Genomic DNA, 22,528 nt, shown 5'->3' with positions numbered 1-22,528 from the left:
TTGTGTCATGTATTATGTTTCTTTTAAATCGCTATTTTAATAAGAAGATTAGGGGCGATGACAAAGGAAGTCGTCACAAATATTGTCAAAAACATTGAAAATATTTATTTCGGTATTCATATACAAGTACACTACACGCTGTGGATATGTCACTTAGATCTAAATACTTATATCTCCGTACAGCCGGAGAAAGAAGGATCAAAATTCGACTTGGAATCATGTTTAATCGTAGACAACGGCCAACCGAGTCTCTAAGTCGCTTTACCATACTGTAAACTGCATAGGAACTGTATTCGAAACGTCCTCAAAGAAGCTATTTCAAGAGTGCAAATATATAAGGGGAGACACGATGGTTCAGAAATGTTGTGAGTTAGAAGTTCCTTCTCCGGCCGATGTTCGTTAACGCCTTCGATATTTGCGCCATAGTTTCATCGGCACGAGTAGCGTGCTTTTTGGCAAAAGAAGAAAAGAAAGAAAGAAAGAAAGGTGCAATTATGTACAAATATCGATTCATGGTCGCTGTGTTCGAAGGTAATGTTTTCTCGTGGGCAAGTAATCGTGAGATAAAAGATTATTTGGAATTTGTGAGTAAAAACTTTGCGACGATCACCACATGCGCACTGTTCGTGTGGCATTCTCTCTGTGACCACAAACGTGATCACGAATTAACACAATCGTTATTTACAAAGTACACGGATACCTGATTTTTTCCAAACACCGAGTTCTTTCACTTTCTCTCTCTCTCACACACACACACACACACACACACACACACACACACAATGAACGTGCTTTTAACCTCGAGCTGTTAGAAAATCTACAATTTTAATGTGGGCTGCGGGATAGAACATACAGCTTCGTTATTATAGGCACTCGTGGTATGTTACATTAAATCAACTGCGAAACGATGCACATCGTGTGCGACTATCGAGTCGTTGGGTCCGAGTGTTCTACATTTACCTCGATAACGAATTAAGAAAAAGGAGAAAAGAAGAGAAAGAAATTATATTTACATCGATACGTTATAAATGAGCACATTTTTCCGACAATTGATGAAAGAAATATTAAATCTTACACAACTCGTCTCACTACTCGACTCCCTTTTACTCTGAGCAAAACTGTGAAACGTTTGAGCGGCGGCAGCAAAAAGGAAAAACTAATTCATCGAGTATCGTTGTCGGCGATCGTTCGCAGAAAATTATCAACAATAATAATACAAACATGCCGTATAAAATATAGAAAATTCACGCGAGGAAGATAAAAAATACAAACGAAGTGAAAGGAGAGAAAGTAGGGTAAAGGGGAGCATAGAAGCATGAGGAAGAATACAGATACGAGATCCTTCCGCGAATTACGCCGATTACGATTAATACAGTCTTGTGATGTGTCTTAGAAAACCTTAAGAAACACGCATATGCCGCAGACCTATAACACGTTCGATCTGCTCAGAGATGTGTTCAAATATGATCGAGCTATCGTAATTTTGAGCCTCCAGTCCGTGATCATGTCTCCGACATCATAAACGTCACAGAAAGTAGCGCGATCGCCGCAACCAAATAGTAAATAAGTAACACGCTGTATTGTTTATTCATCTCAAAACTTCGAAGCAATAATTTTTGTTTTCCATGACATAGACGAAACCATGTAAAAATAGTATTTTCGACAGAGAAACACCAGAAATTATGTATCGCGTTCTTCATTTAGATTCTTTATATTCTTAATGCTACATTTATCTTCCTCTGGTCGAAATACTAATTTTTCACGTGGCTCACGTGGCGTATAAGCAGACGATTCATGATAAATAAAGGTTCGTTTTTTCTAAAAATGTAGTAGCTTCAGATTAACGTTTCGTGGCTTATCATACTGACGTACAGCGGGAGGCGTCAACGAACGAGTGGATCGAACGATTCGAGAATAATCTTCCTCTCTTTGCCTTTAATAAATAGTAGCGGAAACATCGGGACAACGAATCGGTTGCCATCGTTGAGTCACTCTATCGCTTTGAGTTTCATCGTCGTTCGAATCGTAACGATGAATGACGCGTTCGATCGACGCTTCCGGCGTTCGCTAGAAATTTCGAAAAGAAAAGTTCCTCCGATTAGCGCGCATTCTCTACAGCTTCCTCTTCTTTCCGGCGGACACGATTTCTTCGGTGCGGTAATAGATCAAATAAAGAATCGTGTTACGCTCTTTCTTTACGTGTAACACCAAAGCGTTGCGCGCATACGTATAGATGCGCGCGCACAGACACACACAGAGACCATTCGTCTTATACTCTCACGATATCGAAAAATACGTTAATTTGAAGAAAAAAAATATATGTATATATCATATGTATATGTATATATGTATATTCCTTGCATATGTGCACTATGTATACATTACGTAACACCTATAGGCTCGCTTAATACTTTGAATACCGCGTGATTCCCGGTACATGATAAATCCCGTGATCCATCGTTCCTTCGATTAGAGGAAAAAAGAGAAAAAAAAAGAAAAAAAAATGATAAGGAAAAAAGACTCGTAAAACAACCAGTTGGCGTCTTGTTTTCTGCTCGACTTTCGCTTCTCGTGCAAATTGCTTTTAACGATTGCACGAAGCACCAGCGAATAGAAAACAAATCTGGAACGTACACACGCACTCCTGCTCGTTTATACGTACATATATACATATGTGGTCACGTTAATCGCTAATAACGAATGTATATTTATAAAGAAAAAGAAGAGGAAGAAGGAAGAAGAAGAAGAAGAGACAGGAGATGATTTTAGACAAGATGCAAAAAAAAAAGGAAAAAAAGAAGAACGTTGACGAGGTAACGCGATCGGTAAAAGGATGAAGGTTCTCTGCTATGTACTGGAAAAGCGATCGATGTTTTCGAGGCGCAATTGACTTGCACGGGATGGGAATTGGCGTTATTTGCGTATCGACTGGCAAGGTTGAATTTCAAGGAGAAGACATTAAGCAACGTGTTGGTGCGAGATTTGAACGAGGACGACAGAAGAATCGTCAGACAGAGACAAATAAACCTGGAATCGAAGCCACACGTTCGAACACCAATAAACACTTTGCTTTCCTCCTAGAAATTTGCCACGGATTCGGGCCAATGTTGCGCCGCGCAAACATGGGTCGACGCGAACACGATGAACGGTTTTTGGGAAAGAGAAGAGATCGTGAATCGATAATACAAGGATGTTATTACTTTGCTCGATAACGATGCAGGGGAGTGGAGGCTTAAATCGTTAAGGATAACTGGCGGTAGTGAGATAGCCGGTTGCGCGACCAATTTATTAATCGGGAAATAAATTCGTAGTTTTCACGGAAAGAAATTCGATTCTCGTTAATCGGAAGATTTTCGAAGTCGTTTGCTAATAATTTTACATTTTATCACGAGATACGTATATATATAACATACTAGGAATTTTTATTCAGCAAGGATAAATACAAACGAATCTGAAGGTCTTCGTATTAACGAGATCGTTTCTCTGCCGTCAAGTATATGATACGAATCGAATATCGAATATCCAAATTATTCGAATCGTTGCTCGAGTTTGGCGCACAGTAGCAAATAAAACGGTCGGCTCGATTAGCCGTTGCACTTTTCGAATCAGCAAATGAACTTGCTAATGACAACAATGATAATAATAATTAAACAAAAGTATTCTAAGAAAGTCTTACAGTATAAATTACTTATAGTCTAGGATGTCGCATCTTTCTTATCGTCTAACTCGTCGTTACGATACCGCGGGACATTGGATGGAGTCCCATTTTGGCAAACGGGGCAACTCGAAAGCAGAAAAGCGCACCCGACAGTTGATTCGACTGATCCTCGCATTCCGCCGACTAAAATCGAATAATTTTCGACTCCCGAATAAAACAGCTATACCGTCCTTTTTATACGCTTCGTCTAGTCGATCTGTAATCGTTATCTGATCGATGAAAAACAGCGTGCGATTTGTTTCACGCGATATTGGTCGATACCGAAGTACACGCGAATGCAAAACCGGTAGTGGTTGTTCCAAGAATGTACACTTCTCTATGTTCCTTACCAACCTTCTCTGTCGTTCTTTACTCGCTCTTCAATTTACGACGAAAGAACGAGATCAAGCGACGATCGTCTGATCGCTATTTCCTTCTACCAACTAACAACAATCGCTACACTCGTTGAAGCGTTCGTGCGCGTGTAACCAGCGATCGAAGAGTACTTTCTATTTCTTGTCTCCCCCGTGTTCGATGCGATATGAGGAATTGCCGTCGTGTTGATCACCGTCGCACTTAACCTGGTACAACTCGAGGAGCAACGCGTTGGACAGTTGGCTCGCCCACTGCGAAAAAGCCACCAAGAGGATACGACGATCTCTTTCACGGCCCATTGACTGTGGCGTTTGCGGGTAACGCGTGTCCCGTGACCAGACTGCTCTCCGTCGGCTTGCCGATACGGAGTATCGACTGAAGGGAGGCAACTTCGGAGGCGAGACGGTCCAGCCTCGATTTCACTTCCCTCTCGCTCTCAGGAACGGTAGACACGCTGGGGCCGGTCCATTCGGCGCCCAAGGAAATGCCCGAGTCACGCTCGTCGCTGGAACCTTCGTTGTCCCATGGTGGTGACGCTCTGGGTCCCGGTTCTTGTTTGATACCCTGAAGCGCGAGTAACGCGCTGGCCGCGTCCTTGTCGCCGATACGCGACTTGTGCCTCAGCTTGTGAGGTAGACTGTTGTTAGCCGCTGGATTCTGCGAGCTGACCACCAATTGCGGACCTTCGTCTCCGCTGCCGGATGATAATTCAAACGGCGATTGAGCGCGACGACCACGAGATAGGTTTAGAGCGCTGGTCGTGTCGAGATGCATCGCCGGATGAGGATAAGGATATTGAAAACTTTCCGTCTCAGGGTACGAGGTCGTTTCGGGAACGTACAGCTGCGCGGGTGACCTGGGCGATCGTGCACCGCTGACTGGTTGATGGATCACCGAAGTATGCACAGGACTTGGTGTTCTTGCGTAGAGGAGAGCCGCCGAGGCTGGCAGTTTCGCCCTTTTGACGATGGGCGGGTCAGCGGGTAGAGCCGCGAGCACGTGTTCCGTGCTGATCACAGACTCACCGCATATACCGAACTTATCCCTGATCGCCTCGAGTTGCGCCTTCAGGATGTGGTTTTCCTTGCTCAGCTCCATGACTCGTTGCTCGAGTACCATGTCGTTGAAACGCCTTTTCTCTCGGGACCGTTTGGCTGCCTCGTTGTTGCGTCTCCTGCGGTCCCAGTAGCTGTCGTCCTTCTTGTTGTCCGGAATGAACTCCCGTTGCTTGCGCTGGGAAAATAGCTCTTTTCTGATGTCGAAGTTCGGAGGGAAATTTTCTGGGTGTGTCACCTGTTGGGCGTCGTGGTGATGGTGCGGCGGCTGCTGCTGCTGCGTCTGTTGCTGCTGCGGCTGATGATGGTGATGATGTTGCGGAGGTTGCTGCTGCGGCGGCGGTGGCTGGTGCTGCGGTTGATGCTGGTGTTGCTGTTGCTGTTGCAGAGTCAATGGAGCACCATGGTGTGCCGGATGCGTCAACGGAGGCAACGGTCCATGGGCATCGTGTCCACCATGAACACCGTGACCGGCGTGCGCCATTGTGTGGGTGGCCGGCATATTGCTGTTCAAACACGCGGTCTCACCATTGATAGGCGATCCACTCTGGCGGGCGACAATTTCTGCCACCATAATTTGTCTTCTTAGTACATCTGCGAAGGAAAAACAAGTTGCGAATTAGATAAGACAGGTCGGGATAGAGACGATGCGTTTGCAACAATATGAATACAGTTTGGCGTCGAACGCGTGCGAACTAATCCGGCAGAATTAATAAGATCGTATATTACGTCGGTGGTTAAAGTGTCAGATAGCAAGGAGAACGATTCCCGAGTCAACACAGGGGACGAGTTTATTAACGGCGGTGATGTAGCGCTGCGTGCCAAACGATCGCGATGACGAAAAGCGCAGCTTAGTGACAAGGCAACCTAGTCACGTAAGATACAAATAGATCAGAATGCGAGTATATTTACATTTAACAATTGTTTGTTTGTCGTGATTCAGCGTTTCTCGTATTCGACGCTCGTCACTCGTAAATACTAGAAAAATAGTAAATACGTCGTAACAGTGTTATTCGAACGCGATGTTCGCCTCTTTCGGACGCAAGGTCCTTCCAGCTTTTCAGTGAAACGTTTATTAATCCAAAGTGACGCAAATCCGTGGTGTAGCGAACGCATTTGCGATCCTAGCCACGTACGAAATGTTGTAGTCCTTGTGCGGTACTGTCACGCAACAGTCGAGTGACGGACATTACGAAAGAAGGTCGCGCGATACGGAATCAGGAAGAAGAAAAACAATGTCGAGAGATTTCTACAGATAGCCGACCTCCTATGCCGTCACTTTTTGTCGTGATCGTTGATTACACACGGTGTTTCAGATTACGACCCATACCGATCGTACGCGGCCTGCCTTTCCGGATTCGAATCGCAGAGACTTCAATTCGATCGACCGCGATTCGCGATGTGACTCAATGTGATCATTCCTTTCCCGTGACATAGCGCGTAATAATTGTAACAGACTGCATGTTAGAATTGTAATCAAACTGCTGGTTAATTCGATGACGCACACTTATGAAAATCGATCGTCACATTTGAAACAACTGGAAACAGCGCTTCGATGATAATTACAATTTCTTGGAACGATTGTTCATTCATCTAGCTAATCACCTGCATCACGCGCCTGGGGAACGAACGTAACTTATCCTTATTTAGTCTAATTAGTGTAGCGAACAATTTGAATAAAGCATAATTAACTCGAAACTTTACTGTAATACCGTACTGTTGACAAAGTTAACCTAATACAAAGCAAATGTGTTATACATATGTATACTGCAGCTCGTTACAGTATTTCTTATCTACGAAAGCAAATACTAGAGAAAAATTCCGGAGGTGAGAGAACGGTTGCCAAGTAGCATAGTCACGCGCCGTTAAGTGTACGTTTAAGGTGCATACTCTGTATACATCAAGAAACCATTTGTATTCCGTGAGCGTGCATCGAAGATCATTGCCTTAACGCCGTGTTTGTACGGTGAGCGCGTTAAATCGTTTGTATAGCGATTCCCGATGCCAGCAGCGTGCAGCAGATACGCCGCTTATTTTGGGCCCTCGAGGACGATCGTTCTGTTGAGCAGGCGTGGGTGTGGCGACAGCAGATCATGCTCAACAACAGGGAGAGTATCTCCTCTCGTAAAGTTCCGTGACCGTTATACGAGAGAGTACGGAGCGGACAAAGGTGAAGAATTCCGAGAGATCGAGGGACGTGCACGTACTGCCAACAATACCGGTCCGGGCAACGCCGAGCACAAGTCGCAAAATAGCCTTGGGTAAGGTCGGGCTATTCCCCAAGGTCGAAGATGTCAACGAACCCGCCACCGTTGCCAGTCGACCAATAGAAATTTGTCGCCCCTTTTTCGAAATTAGTTTTCAACTATCAAAACGAAAAGATCGCGTTTGTCGGTGCATAGTGATTCGATTTTAGTCAAACGATTTGTTATTTTGAGCACGTAATGTGGAATCGGTATTTGTATTTTCATTTTATTCATACATGTTATTTCTTATTTTAATGGCGCGCTTGAATTTTCTAGGCCCGAAAGAAATTCGAATGTAATTTATCTTTAATCATTTCTAAGATATGGTATGTAGGAAAATATTTGACGCGACGATACGCGAGTCCCCTTCGGTCGCACCATTGTCGCGACGAATGGCGAAGTTCGCGCAATGTTTACGATATTAGAATTATTACGCTCGAGATGTAACGATGACATACGCTTGAGCTTCGCCCCGGGCATGCGGCACAATTATGTAAGTGCTCGCGCGATCATTTCCGCAGATCGGTCATCATGTGCTCGAGTATTACGCCACCGATTCTCATAACGTGTTAATTGGACGCGATAAATGTCGGAAAATGATAACATTTGATTTAATAACTTGGTGTAATCTATCGGGAGGAAAATAAAACTGTCTTCCGCGATAATGCATGACCTACGAACAGCGATCGAGTCTATTCAATTATCGAACTTTTATAGCCACCTATTTATACAATGATCTACATACAACTCGGAGCAATTAAAAATAATTTGTTTTTGGGATGATCGAACGTTATTTTCGTGTCGTGTCTATCGTTGGAAAACGTGTGAGTATTAATTCGAGTGATAGTTATGTAAGGAAGCACGTGTGGCTGTGCGATACTTGCCACGTGCTATCGGCCGTTTACGGGTTGCATCGTGGAAATACTTATTTACCCAACCTTCGGTATTTATACTACGAAAACGATGTTTGGCTTTTACAACTACGTAAATAGGCGCTTGCGTGCTTTAGTTAAACGGAAATACGTCTCCTTCCTTGAACGATTATGTCTTACGAGAACACGCATCAATGTCATTCCATGAGAAAATAAGGTTACATTTTATTTCCCGTACGAATTACGTTTTGAATATTTACATTCCAATATAAGTTTAAACATTTGTGTTTGGAATTAACGAATTAGTTTATTTCCAAAAGAAACAAACGACTTGAAATCTCCCGCTCAAAGCGTTCCATGTAACGCGCAGCTACGTCAGCGCACGTATCTTTCGATAATCGAAATTTCAAGATCGGGATACGCGGGCAAATTTCGATAATCGAAGACGCGTCATTTCTAACATTGAGCGTACCATAGCGACTTTCCGATAAAAAGATTCGAAGAAAGACATTCTGTACTCGAATAATTGTTCGAGATGTTTATATTTCGTGTACGGGAAACGCCTCGAGTGAAATTTAATTTATGGTGTGTGTGTTTATTGCGTGGAGAAGGAATAAACCAGCATACACTTCCTCTGGCACTGTCTTCTGTCAAGCATGGCTATAAATAGGTAGGTATCATCGTGCTTTTTTCAATTATTCACGTTTCCACCGTTTTTTAAGCTTTCTTACATCTTTCCATCCACCTATCAACTAGAAGAATTTCTTTCCTTTATACTTCATGTCTTAACACGTCATAGCGCATAACATGTCTAAAAGCGCCATAGCTCTCGCGAAACAATTTAAGAAAAACGGGAGATCTCTTTAGCCATATTCTGAAAATGCTCATTGGTCATTGTATCGGTTTATACATATTTATTCTCTCGCGTAATTAATCTTTTAAGGGGCTTTTATTAATACTCCGTATTGGTTTAACCCTAATGGGAAACAGAATACGCGTCTCGAGTAGATTAGGGTAACGAACTCGTGATGCAACGGGAGGAAGCGAGATGGCATGTTCGTGCGCTTAGAAAAGAGTAAGAGGAACCGAAACGGTAAGCTTGTGAATTAACTGTTGAAGCACGCGGCAGAGAGTTACGTAAGGGTCTCGTTGCATCGTGTACGCGTGCGTTTCCTCTATCCACGTGCTATACGCGCTTGTTAGAAGTGAATGTCAGCCGCTTATATCGTGGAAGCCCCTCACTATCCCGGTAAATATGTCAACGTATACGTGGATCTCTTCTAATCACGTACTTCTGGCCGAGAAACGTGCCTTCATGACCTCGCACAGACGCAATTTTACAATCTGTCATGCGTCCTTCCATCTATCGATTATGTATCTTCTGCCTTAAGTTACCTCCGTGCAGACTGCGTCACGGTTAGTTAGAGACTGCACCACTCGACGCTTCTGGGAAACAGACGACCAATATCGACGTTTCATCATGCAGGAAATTACAATTTTTGCGTTACCATCTGTGCACGATCTTTCATCGTTCCTCGCTAGAAGGCAGTGACAAGGATTTAAAAGGAAGACGCGTAGAGACCTCGATACGCTATAGCGGTCGCGTATAAGTCGGTCGTCTATGGTTCGCGCGTATCACGTTACATTTTCACATCGGCAACTTTGTAGTTCAACTTCGTTCCACTTAAACCTGCCGTTCTCAGAATTCTTATTTATGCCTATGTAATGATTTTCTTATTATTGTCGGAGTTCTTGTTACCGAATGCTCCTCCGCAGTATAATTCCCTGAATGTTAATATCTTCCAAAAACTCAATTTTCTCGTTAATTCATAACAGGATATACGTGCCGTGATATGATATTATTTCCCACTGTATTCAGATACTAATAATAAGTAGATATTACTCGTAGAAACAAGGAACAGGAAATGATCCCCGAAAAATTAGTAATCGTTTATTCGACCACAGATTAGATAATTAGACTTGAGTAGAGAATATGCATTCTTTTAGAAACCCTGACGATCGACTCGTAACATAGAATAGTATAGTTGCTAGAAAATGCTCCGTGCTATATACTCAAATCGATTATTTCTAATAAGAATATTCAACAGTACGATATTCTTATCAAGTTCGTCAGATCTGTCGCTTGATTTTCATTCACAATTAATGGAATCAATATACGAATATAACTATAAGTAAGGGGATTCAAAACGACAGGGTATCTAGTTGGGTAAATGGGCATTTAATTTTCGTTGCAACGCCAAGAGGTGTATAACCGAGACACGAAGCCCGCTCGAAATTGAGCAATCACCTGGAATTTCACTCGCGAAGTTACGTATACGCGAGCTCGCGTGACTCACATCGTCGCAGCTAGTTCTATCGATTCGACGATTTTTGTTAGAATAGAAAACATCGCCCACATAAAATTTCTGTCGTGACGAAATGCACGTAGACGCGGTGCACGCCAACTTAAGTGTTCTTCCTACCGATATACGTACAATTTCCTGAAGCGATTACAAATAGCTTCCATCGAATCACCGAATTTTCCGTCTACGTAACACGAGTCCACGGAACGCGTTATTTCGGTGTTTCGAAACCGAGTTCACGTGCACTTCCGTCTCGTGTATCTTTTTAATTTCGCTCGATTCCGCCGCATGACCGACCCACTATGTTCTGTAACGAAAGTCTCACCATATAAGTCATTTACAGTCTCATCAAAGTGAAACACTGTAAATTGGTACTTAACTTTGATTCATTACAGGCGAGGAAAGAAATTTCTTCTCCGTTTGGATTAGCAGTAATCGACTATCTCTGCTTTGCCTCTGGATATATACATACTTCGAGGAACCGAATCACTCGGCTCGGATATACGACACGTTCTCGGTGAGTCATATTTAGCCATTACATGTTTCTTTATGTGTATATTAGCGTGCACTAACGGGAGCCCGAGGAGCTGGCGTACGCGTGACGTGACGCGGTCCTGTGTATGGAAATACAAGCGAACGCGCACGCACGTGCGCGCACATACCAGGAACGTAGCACAGAGGGACGAGGTTGTCGCCCCTTTCTCGTGAAACTGGAAAATTTATCGGGAGTAACGAACACGCGCGGCACGCTGCCCGCCCTAAAACTTTACGGCCCCTCGTAAACGCTGGCGAACGATTCGTTAGAGCTAGAGCTAGAGGATAATAGAGGGGGAGACTTGTGTTCCGAACGTGAAATTATTGAACGGCCGTAGAACCGCGATTGGGATAATTTTGCAACGTTAACGATCGCGGGAACACAATTTCCCTCGAAACGAACGATAAAAATGGGAAAAGTCGCGCGCAATACTGGGTGCACGGTAATTATAAACGCGAGAAGGCGAACGTAGCGAACCTCGTACATATTCGGTTGCGCAAACGTCTTATAACGCTATGGTCGTATCGATGGACGCTAGGATTGTGTGGGTAGCTTTCGTTCTATGTTCGGGGTCAATATTTCTCCATGGAGATAATAATAGCGAACCCTTGGCGCGCGTTACGCACACACGAAATAATTACGTAGTATTGGGCAAGCGTTGGAATTGATCCGACCGGCGTGAGTCGCGTTGAACGTTATTGCCCCTTCCCGCAGCCCACGTTTCCCAGTAATCACGTTTCCTCAGAACAGTAGTAACGTTTCCGTGACGCTCCAGAACGACAAAATTGTTCCGTTATAGACAATGCGGACGTGCCTTTCGCGTGTATCAAATGTCCCAATAATCTATCGTATACAGTACAGCCACGAACACGCGATACGACTCGAACTATCGTAACGAAAAAATTCTCGAGTCTATTCGAGCGACGCACAATCCAGGCGACGCAGCGCAACTAACGAACCACGCGACATAAGCGATGCACACGTGTTGCGCGTGTTGCGCGAGTCACGTTTCACCTTCTGCTTAATAGTATTGGTGAACACGCGTGAATCACTCGTGTGCTGCACAGCAAAAATTACACGCTGAATTCACGGCTCGATTCTTGAATTATGAATCGTAATTGGATCGATCTGCGTATGTCACGTGCATCGATCGACTCGTACCGGTCTGTTGCGCGATGCGACACTAGCTCAGTAACTAGTGACGCAATTTAAACGAACACACTACGTGGACAAGTATACATGTACGTACGGACAAACACTGATGCACGTACGACTCGTATACGCGCGTTTTTTTACGAGGAAATGTTACGAACGGGGGAAAGGGTTTCCGTTATGAATTCGATTTGATCTGAAAAGTAATTCGACTCGATGGAAAATTCATAAATATCGTACAAAGCGCGCTGTTTGCCGCCACGCTATTAATAACTCGCAATGACTTGGTCAACCGGCCGCGGTTGCGATGAATGATCTTACGACGCAGTTGTATAATTTCCTGTTTATCTTTTTCTTGATTTGCGGATATTTTATTTTTGATCGATGAACATAAAATGGATATATAAGACAGCGCGTCGTGTTTTACCAGTCATTCAGGATTATCGAGTTCCACACTCGGTACTATTCGACCGCTGCGTTGATAACGCTATAAATAGAGAGGAATAGAGCGCGGTTGGGAAGATAATATCGTTAAGTGTTTTATCAATTAGTTGTTTGCATTCTTCTACGAGGAAAACACGAGAACGATCTTGTCCGGTACGTTCTCGTCGATTTCGGAACAAAATTCTTGTGGAATGGATACAGGCGACTTATTTGGCCTATACCTTCTGGTAACAAATGAGAAGCCGGTTACTCTGCAATCACGAGTATCTGACTAATTCTTCTGAAGCGGAGGAAAAATTATGCGTGTCGGAGACACGGGTTTCGCCGTCACGCGTATCTACACGTGTAGAATCGTCACAGTAGTTGCGCAATGGTCCCAAGCGGCGCACGTGGTCGTCGAACATCAGCTTCGTTTTCGAGCAAATATAAGCTGTCGATGGCTTGCTTCTTCGCATATGAGAAAATTCGATTCCACTCTTCTCGATGGAAATATTTCTGGTCATTCTTCCAGTTTCTCATTGTCTTCGCCGGATATACGTATTCATCGAGTTCGTTGCTTTTCTGGTTCGCTTCGTTGGTTGCGTAGCGCGGAAATCTTCTTCTCGTTGACAGAGGAAAAACATAAGAGGAAGGAACTGATCCAATTTAATCTCGTTTTAATGGCGCTAGTATACTCGGTTTCGTTAATAATCTCGTATATACAGTCAAATTGTAAATTGCGAATGACGAGGGACGAATCCGTTGACCCGATGCCAACTAGCAATGCTATTTGTTTTTCTTCTGACACCAGCTTTTCAGGGAACGCGGCGTACGACTGCAATGAACGGACACGAACGATCGTCCTGGCTCTTCGTAGAAATTTATTCGTACGATATTTCACGAACGCATCGTACGGTGGATCTAACGCGAAAATATGATTCGGTATTGATCCGGCATCATTGATCGAGCCGATGATCGATAACGCAAAAGTTACGATTATACAATCGATCGCGCAAGGGAAAATTCAAACTCGAATTTACATTTCGAAAGTTTTTGTTTCTCCAAGGTTTACGTAGAGATGTGCGAAACACGGCTATCGTTCTTCGAGGAACCTCGAGGCACGCATTGTTCCCGCGTGACCGCGTCCTTTTCTTCTGGTTGCTCCAAATCGTCTCGACTCGGCCACATGACGCACAGTTACGTAACGGCCAACCAAAGCACGTTGTTTTCCGTACCGCAGTGGCGATGCGCGTAATATACCGACTATAACACGCCCTCTTTGCTAACCATCCTTTTCACTTTTCTTCGTTCGTAAATTCTCTATCCGTTTGGATTTTCAAGTTCCCTCGGTAGCCCGCCACAACCTTGTTCCTCGCTCTTTTATCAGCATCTTAAGGACACGACCGTTATCTGTCCCATTACCCTGAAACTGGACACGCTGGTTATCAAATTCCTCGTGTTCAACGACGTGTCGACCGCCGCGTTTCTCGTATGTCGTTCCTTCCACCGCTCTTTTTACCGAGAGGAGTCTCTCTAACGTAATGATAACGTAATAGATATAGTCGATTTACTGTTGTAGACACGTTCCGTACCACGTACCACGTACCCACGGCATCGTTACGTAATATTTGAGCGTAGGTCTGTTTCAAATCCCTTCATTCAATCGGTCTCGCTTATCGACCAAGAATCTGCTTGAATAGATAACACCGGAAGTCTCCGGACGATCGTATAAAGGCGCTAGTAGAGCAACTAGAAGTTGCTCTCGGGATACTTATGTCATCGATTAGCATATGCTATACGGTTGTCGTTATTCGCTTGAAAACGATGGTCGAGCGATATCGTCGAAGGTTGCAAGAAATTTCTTTTCGCGAGACATTTTTAGCGGTTAAAAAGGTCGTATAGGTCCGCGGTATTTAAATAAGAAACACAGAGGGGAACGACGATACGGAGGAGAAGAGCGAGCGTTCCAAAAATGCGGGGATAGAAACGCGCGCGGGCCTGAAATAGTTCTCGGAGTACGTCGAACTTTAAGTACAGTACATAAAGGCACGTGCACAATGCTAGCCACTCGATACGGCTCGGCTGTGCGTGTTACGATTGCGGTCAGCGCTCACGTAACAGCCGACCGTTGATACCGTTATCGGACCGACACAGGCATTTCGAACCGGTCTCCGATTTCGTTTCCCGCTTATTATGCAATTGGTCCGCGATAACGCGACCGCCAACTGAAAAACGAAAAAAGGCAACTCGCGACACGCGTTGGCACTCTTTTTCCCCTCTCCTTGCTCTTTCTTCTGTCTGTTGCTCCTTCGTGTTTTCATCATTGTTCACGCCCCGATACTTTACTCCGCGTATCCTGTTCGATTTTCGAGCACTTCGTTAGGTACAGTTAAACGAAACGGTTACACAAAACCGCGCGTCTCGCGCGTAACACATTTCGGGAAAAAATTGCAGATGCTACGTATGCGTAATCCTGTAATCTAAAGACGAATAGTAGGTTAGGAATACGCAACGTGATTTTACAGAAGTCTGAGAAATTATACGATAATTAGATAAACGAGCAACGAACTGAAAGTTAGCGCGCAGACGTTGATCGATTCGATAAGTCAACTCATTTATTTCTGAATAGAGTTTGCTTCGAATTTATTAAATAATCATGCAGCGGAAATCGGGCTTCCTTATTCGTGAAATTATATTCACTGGATGAAATCATCCAATTGTCCTATTATTTCCTAGACGTTCTATGTGTACAATCGATCTAACGCGTATTATTTCACTGTTGATTCAACTTTACTTTTGACGATACGCTTAATCTTCGGTCTCACTATTGCGGCTATTTTCGTCAGTGATAATTCCGTGGCCCTTTTCAAGCACGCACGACGATAATTTCCTTCGTTATCAGGACGCGTACAAACAATAGGGAAATCAGTGATGTCGATAAAAACAAGCGCGACGACAGAGAGACAAAGTACAAAGAGTAATCACGCCATGTCATTGTATCGTAATTATTTGGCTTATCTGAATTTTTGCACGTTCCACGTGAGCATCGTCGGTTGATCGCCGTTTCTCGTCCGGCGACACGTGACCTGAGGTAACGTGTTGTCCGTCCGCGAATACGTTTTCCCTACCGAACGGCGCGTGCGGTTACGTAACGAACACGTGGAACGGATACCAATGACGAATAGACGACGTTCGTTAGTATACGTTGCGTGTACTAAGTTGCTTGGATCATCGACGATGTATTTTATGGATGCATCCCGATCAAACTGGACGGGAAAGCACGCGATAGGAGAGCGGCCGAGTGGGCGTTTCGACTGATAAACAATGCGAGACCGGCTTAAGAAATAACACGCGGTGTGTGATGCAACTGGCCGCGGTGCATAGTATAGAAATGCTCGCGCAATTCGCGCGCGCCGGTTCTAGCCTAGTGCGCGGCTTCTCTCTCTATCGTTGCTGTTCTCTCTACGGTTGTGCTCTCCCGCCACGTGACTCCTACACGTGCACGCCGTGTTATGCTAGACCATTCACCTTCGTTGCATAACAGAAACGCGAAAAGGTCATCGGGAACAACGGAGCCTGATATTTCCTAATATGATTGATAAATCGCGAGCTCGATCACGCCAATCGGTCAATTAGGCTCGATCACAAGCATCTCGACGATCTTGCTGTTCCTTTTTAGAAATCGGCGAACGCGTTCCCGACGATTCATAATTACGCGACGATTCATAAAACGTATAGTATCTACGAACGTGATATAGCGAGGTCGTAGAATCAGTGTCAGAAGTAGGCAGCCTAAAAAAAGTATATAGCGAGTTGAAGATGTTCGGAAGATCGATTCTAAACATCGAAATAAAAACGAAAATTGATATGTAAAAACGTCCGTCGGCGCTTATTACTTTGAGTTACAAGAAATTCAATTTTACGTATCGATCGACGCCGGTCCTCGATGACTTAATTTACAACTTCTTTCTATTTCGGTCCCGTATTATAGATATCACGAGCGAACCAAGGAAAGCGTACAGAAACGAAATGATCATTATCTGCTCGTTTAATCCGATGTAAAACTCAGAAACAGTTATCACAGTGCACGTTATGAAAATTTCTTTCGAACTCGATGTGATCGATGAACGTCCGATGACGCAATGCACGATCCGCAATATCCGAGACGGCCGCTACTTAGCACACGCACGCACGAGCACAAGAGTACAGATGTAATATATCAAACTCTACACGTATCTACACCAAAGAAACCGTATCGAGAAGGAGATACATACATACTTCTTGACGATTCGTAGCCGGCTGTGCATACTGTGGTACTGCGTCCGCGCACCTCTATGCACGCGAATATAATACCTCCGCGTCATGCATTTCCGTGAACGGTAGATACCGCTAATCCGGATTGATGTGACACCAAACAATCTAGATCGGCCGTTTCAGATAACGAACCATACACAATGCGAATCCGCTAAGTCCCTGCTGACTGACTTTGTCGATATCATTCGATATTTCACCATTGCGATATGCTTTGGATATTTGATGCAGCACAAAGCACAACCTTGGACGGCGAATCGCGAATCCACGTATACCTACGAATGATAATTAGCCCTGGATACCGCTCGATTGCGTCACCTTGCAACGTGATTCGCGATAAATGAATTCGAAGGATCGAAACAATAGCGGATAGATAAATTATTAATAAATAAGTTTGCCGATGATGATAGGATTATTTATAACGCAAGTGTGTGTAATAAGGTGTAACGTACACCTTCGAGTATTTTTAATTTCTAATGGATAATCGTGCGATCGGTTGCAACAAAAGTTGTAGTTTAAACATATGTTCGCGCATTAGAAATCAAATATACGTTGTAATTTCTATTCTGGGATAATCTCTACTTATCAATACCTTCGCGATAACATTGACAATCTGCATTGTCGATATTCACCGATAACGGTGCAGCGTCAAATTTCCAATCCTTTTAGCTGTATGATCTACGGAATAACTTGGACGACCTTCAAACAGGAAAATTTCGACGATCGAACAGGACTTTCGTTGCTTTATCGCTAATCACTTTTAGTTGCCACTGCCATCCCTTGCCCGCGATGTTCGTGACCGTTTTTAAATTGCTCGCGTTTGACCAAGCAGAAATCAGCCAGCGTATCTTGGTATCTTGGTACATACACGTGCGTGCCCTTCGCTTCAAGTCCACGAAGCTCGTTGCCTTGTTGCACACACGCTTTACGCTACGACGAGGTTGAGAGTTTTGCAAATTAGGCCGTGGCCCACTTCGCCTGCGATAGTGAGAAGGTGGCGGCGCGGCGGTAGTAGCGAGAGAAGAGTAGTGGGATCGATCGAGGATGGGGGGATATACAGAGCGCAAAACACGATCGAGAATGGGGGCTGGTTGAACAGTTCCCGTTTCGAACGAGGATCCTGATCGGTCGAATGCTCTCCGAAGCGACAACGACCCCTTTGGAAATCGCTAGAAATCTACAAAACTATTCCAACTTTGTTCGTTCGTTTCAACTTTCCCACATTTTCCTGAATTATTTCTCTTTTTTTAATCGGTTCGGCTAGTAGCAATATCCATTTTTTCAATTCCACGCTATAGAGTTAGAACATCTTCACGGCGAATACGTGCCGTCGAAAATTCGTTTGGGAAACCAGCGACCATACCGTCCGGTTGTACGTTATATTCTCCGTGTTGAGGAGAGATAAGGATCAAAGTCCTCCTCGCTTCGTCACGAATGACGCAACGACCGCTGCCGCGTTACTCACGCGTTGCACGAGACTTTCGTAAGCGCAGCCTTTCCTCGCTTCACTCGCCGCTCGTTGCCTCGTCCATCGAAACGTCCTAGTCCGTCACGATGCTCGATCGTAAAATAATTCCATGCTCCCTTGTCCTTCGTTTCAAAAGAACCGTGCAACGCTTTTCTTCTATTTTCTTATTCGCGTTGAATACAACGATCAATGTTCAAAGAGCGAGCTAATGATTCAGGCGTTGATAACGCGATAAGATACGCGAAGCTGATTGGAACGAAAACAATGAGTGCACGAGTTTATTGCGCCCGCGAATTGCAGTCAGACGTTGCGTCAACCGAATTACTTTTGAAGGTCAGAGTCTCCGAGCATTCAGGGTCGTTTGGCAAATATCACAGGCTCGGATCGATAATCGTGATTCTCGATCGATTCGACGAGCGAGTAGGTTTTGCCGCTTCCATCGATTCGAAAAACACCCGCCTGTCACGTACGCGTCGAAAGTTCACTTTCGATATGGCAGAAATAACGAGGATTTATCATTGGTAATTATTCGCAGGGCAATTCTGTTTCTCGAAATTGGGAATCGGTTGCACTCGATCGAAGCACGTATTCGCGATAGTTATTTCCAACGGGTTTAGTACAAAGTCCTGGCGCGTGACAAGTTGCCAGCAGATAACGTTCTATTCTACAAATTATTACAAGGCCGCCTCGAGCGTAATCATAAGTATTCGTTTCCGTTTCGGGAAAAACAACGGATTCGTGATGTCGATTTGATCTGATCGCACCTGTGTTCTTTGGAAGCGTCGTTGTCGAACGAAACGGGGATAAGGACGCGCGATCGGACAGGAAAAACCGGTGTAAAGTTTGTAACATATGTCGTTTGGAGTACTCACCAATTTTGAAAGATTCTGACGAGCACGATCGAACGACAGTACAGCGATCCACTTTGCCTCCTCTAGATCGATGAAAACAGACGGTGCGCTGCACTCGTCGATTGATAAACGGTCGAACGTGTAAAGTTTATCCGCGAAACACCGAGATAGTCACTGGCTGAGCGTAAAGTATCCCGTTCGTCGAACCAACGTAACGAGAATCACCGTCATAATAACGTCTGCTATCGCGGCTTGCGATCGAACCGTTTTCCCTCTTCCACGGGTAAATCCAAGCGAATCCCTCGAGAGCGGACGGTAATCGTGTCGTATATTTATATCACACAAAACGGAGATGCAGAGTACTAAAAAATACGGAGAGAACCAAAATGTGTTCGTAGCGTGTGTACGATGTGGCAAAATCCAGTATATCGTTTAATTTTCTTCTCTTTCGCCGATGGAAAGGAGAAACAAAGGCACACGTCGAGAAACTAACGAGAGCACTGATCGTGTTTTCGCGTGAAAGCGTGAATGTACGTAGATCTCGGACAAAGAACGCGAAACCAATGGACCGATCTTGCTTAGCGGTGAACACGATGAACTTGAACTGTTGGCGAGCAGGTGACAAGGAGCTACGTGTTAGTGTCAGCCCCTTGCTAATCGTCCAATTACTTGAGACAAGATAGCACAATACGTCTTGCGCGCAGAAACACACGTCCGATCGCTACGGTGTCGGCCTGCAAACTGACTACACGCTGCGTGAGACTCGCGACTCGCGACTGCCGTCTTGGCCCCAATGTCGTCTGGCTTCGAGTTTGATGCGAGAAGGCTGACGCGGTCACGTGTGTCGGTGTGTACGTGATCGTGTCTACCGGCGTTGCTCTTCGACCGTGGTAGTGACGAGGTTTTTGGTGGGGAGGAGCACAGGTCCACCCGCCGGGGGAAGTTTATGCCTGGTTTATGCTCGGTTTATGTGCACTCCCCACTACCGGCCGGTCCGCACACAGTGCCAGGCGGTTCTGCGTCAGAGTGCCGCGACCATTCCCCTCCGCGCCATGTCGTGCTCACCCCCACTCGCTGCGCTGGTAGGTGCACCGCGTCAGATCTTTTGGCCGCGTCGGCACCGAGACCACGCAGCGTTTGCCGTACGGCGTACGCGCGATTAGATTGCGTCGCGCGGCGACACTGAACGCTTCGCGAGCGATGCTCCATTCTGAACGTCGTAATACGTCTTCACTTCTTTCGATTCTCTTTTTACTTGCGAATTACTTCTTACGAAATATTTGAAAGTTCAGAGTACATATCCACGTAACGTAGGGTTCCATGTTATAGCTTCATTCGTTGTTCCATTCTTGCCGTAAAAACACGACCGTTTGTTTCTATTTCGCTTGGAACAAGTTTGGGGCAGTCTTGGAACCTCGCGATGTTAGACAAGAAAAAGTTTGTTTCGATAGGATTACGAGATACGATAGATAGAGCGGATTCGAGCGTGGTTTCGACCCATGAAAAACAAAGAGTTAGACCGGGCCGGGCCGGGCCGGGCCGGGCCGGGCCGAGTCGAGCGAGCGCCACTTGGACGAGTCTGTTGCAAGGACCCTCCACCTCTTGCTCCACCTCCGTCCTCTACAAACCGAATGCCAGACAACGAGGGCATCAGCCCCCATGAATCACCGCCGGTCACCTTCACTTTTTATGCAAGTTTGTTCTCACCCGGCCTCGCCGGTTGAACGAATCCTCGTGCCTCTTGACGCAGGATCGATACGGAAATTTGCGTTGCAACGTAATCACGGTTTCAGGCTCGTTTGTCTGGAAATTAAGCGAGACGAAGACGGTAAATATTGATCTCGCTCTCCTTTCATCTATCTTTACATCGTTCGAAATATTCTTTTTCTATAACTCGTCATCTTGTGGGGTATATGTATATATATACACATATTTGTAATATTATTGTATGCGTTATATCGCCACGAAACAGGCATGCACAGGCGATAAATCACGCGGTATATGTTGATCGCGTCGCTTTTCTGCCGCGATTCGACAGTCCGATTTGCATAGATCGCTTATATGCATAATGATCGTGCGAGCGCGCGCTTATGGCGGGCGAATTTGGAATTTCAAGGACACGTCGGGACGTGCACTGCCTCGATATCTGGCGCGCGTGCTCCTCGTCGCTGCAGTTTCCTCTGTACACTGCAACGCGCGGTTTTTCTCACCGCGCGAATCGGTGGCGCCGATAAAAATAAAAACTCTTCGCCGCTGCCGATCGATTGGGTCGATGCCAGTCGCGAAAGTATCGAGTCCTCAACGATTCGACCGGAATCTCGTTAAATAACAAAGAAGAAAAGAACGCCGCGCGTAGGATCGACCGTTTTCTCGTAAATTGCGTCGATGCATCGGTCACGCGTATCAAACCGTTCCCTAAATACCGTATTTATTACTATTGTGCGACTGCGTATTAAGTTTATGGCTGCAGAGCACCTCTTCTTACTCTTACTGTGCGCAATAACTATTTCTAAACGAGATCCTCTTCGTCTTTGGGAACGTAGTTGCCTTGGTTAGCGACACGTGCGCTCGTCTATCATCGAAAGTGGATAAAGTTCAGGGTAAATCGTTTATTTAAGTTCGTCTTATAGGGTGGATAAATTCAATGCGACTCTGTTGTTAAATTCGCAATTCGAAACGTTCGGTTCGAACGCATAGAGGCATTCTTTTCGCGAATTACGCAATGTTTGTACGACTCGTAGAATTTCGTTCGGTCTCCCGATTGTTGTCGGAATTTCTAAATCATTCGAGTGGGCGAACTTCCAGTTATTTTCAGCCGCGCATCTACGCTATTTATGCTTCTTTGCATTATTCAGGGTAATCTTCTGCAAGCCCGTTGCGCCTTCCGGAAATAGGTAACGTCGGGGGGTTGCGATCTAAATATATTCTCGAGTACACGGTACGGAGTAACCACGAAGGGTTGAAAATTCAGGGTTAAAATTCAGGGTTGAAACCTAAAAATACCGAAAAAATAATCCGGCATTTTCAATCGCTCACAGGGCGCGTAATTAAAAGGATCGATGCAATTCTACCACCGATTGAGCCGTGTTCGTTGTTAAAGAACATCGATACCGTCGATCGTCAAAGTTTTTACAGAAATTACTGAACTGCTATAATTCCACGGTATATTAATATATTTCT

At 44.9% G+C, this 22,528-nt stretch overlaps 1 protein-coding gene across 3 annotated transcripts; it reads right to left on the bottom strand.

Annotated features, from left to right (window-relative positions):
* Positions 1-80: 80 nt before the first annotated feature.
* On the bottom strand, positions 81-20,183 carry LOC126863929 (uncharacterized). Of its 3 annotated transcripts, XM_050614670.1 has the most exons (3): positions 19,370-20,183; positions 5,366-5,721; positions 81-5,305 (listed from the first exon to the last, which is right to left on the bottom strand). In XM_050614670.1, exons 2-3 carry the CDS (start codon positions 5,699-5,701, stop codon positions 4,361-4,363), a joined length of 1,281 nt encoding a protein of 426 aa, XP_050470627.1. In that variant the 5' UTR covers positions 5,702-5,721; positions 19,370-20,183; the 3' UTR covers positions 81-4,360. The 3 variants fall into 3 exon arrangements, with proteins under 3 accessions (XP_050470627.1, XP_050470625.1, XP_050470626.1); XM_050614668.1 differs by having other exon boundaries at positions 81-5,721; positions 19,370-20,181; XM_050614669.1 differs by lacking the exon at positions 19,370-20,183 and adding an exon at positions 16,993-17,037 and having other exon boundaries at positions 81-5,721.
* Between the last annotated feature and the right edge of the window lie 2,345 nt (positions 20,184-22,528).

The sequence above is a fragment of the Bombus huntii genome, chromosome 3, assembly GCF_024542735.1.
Source record: "Bombus huntii isolate Logan2020A chromosome 3, iyBomHunt1.1, whole genome shotgun sequence".
Lineage (NCBI taxonomy): Eukaryota > Metazoa > Arthropoda > Insecta > Hymenoptera > Apidae > Bombus > Bombus huntii.
Note: the sequence above shows the minus strand (reverse complement) of the source record. Positions and strands in the feature narration are given on the sequence as shown.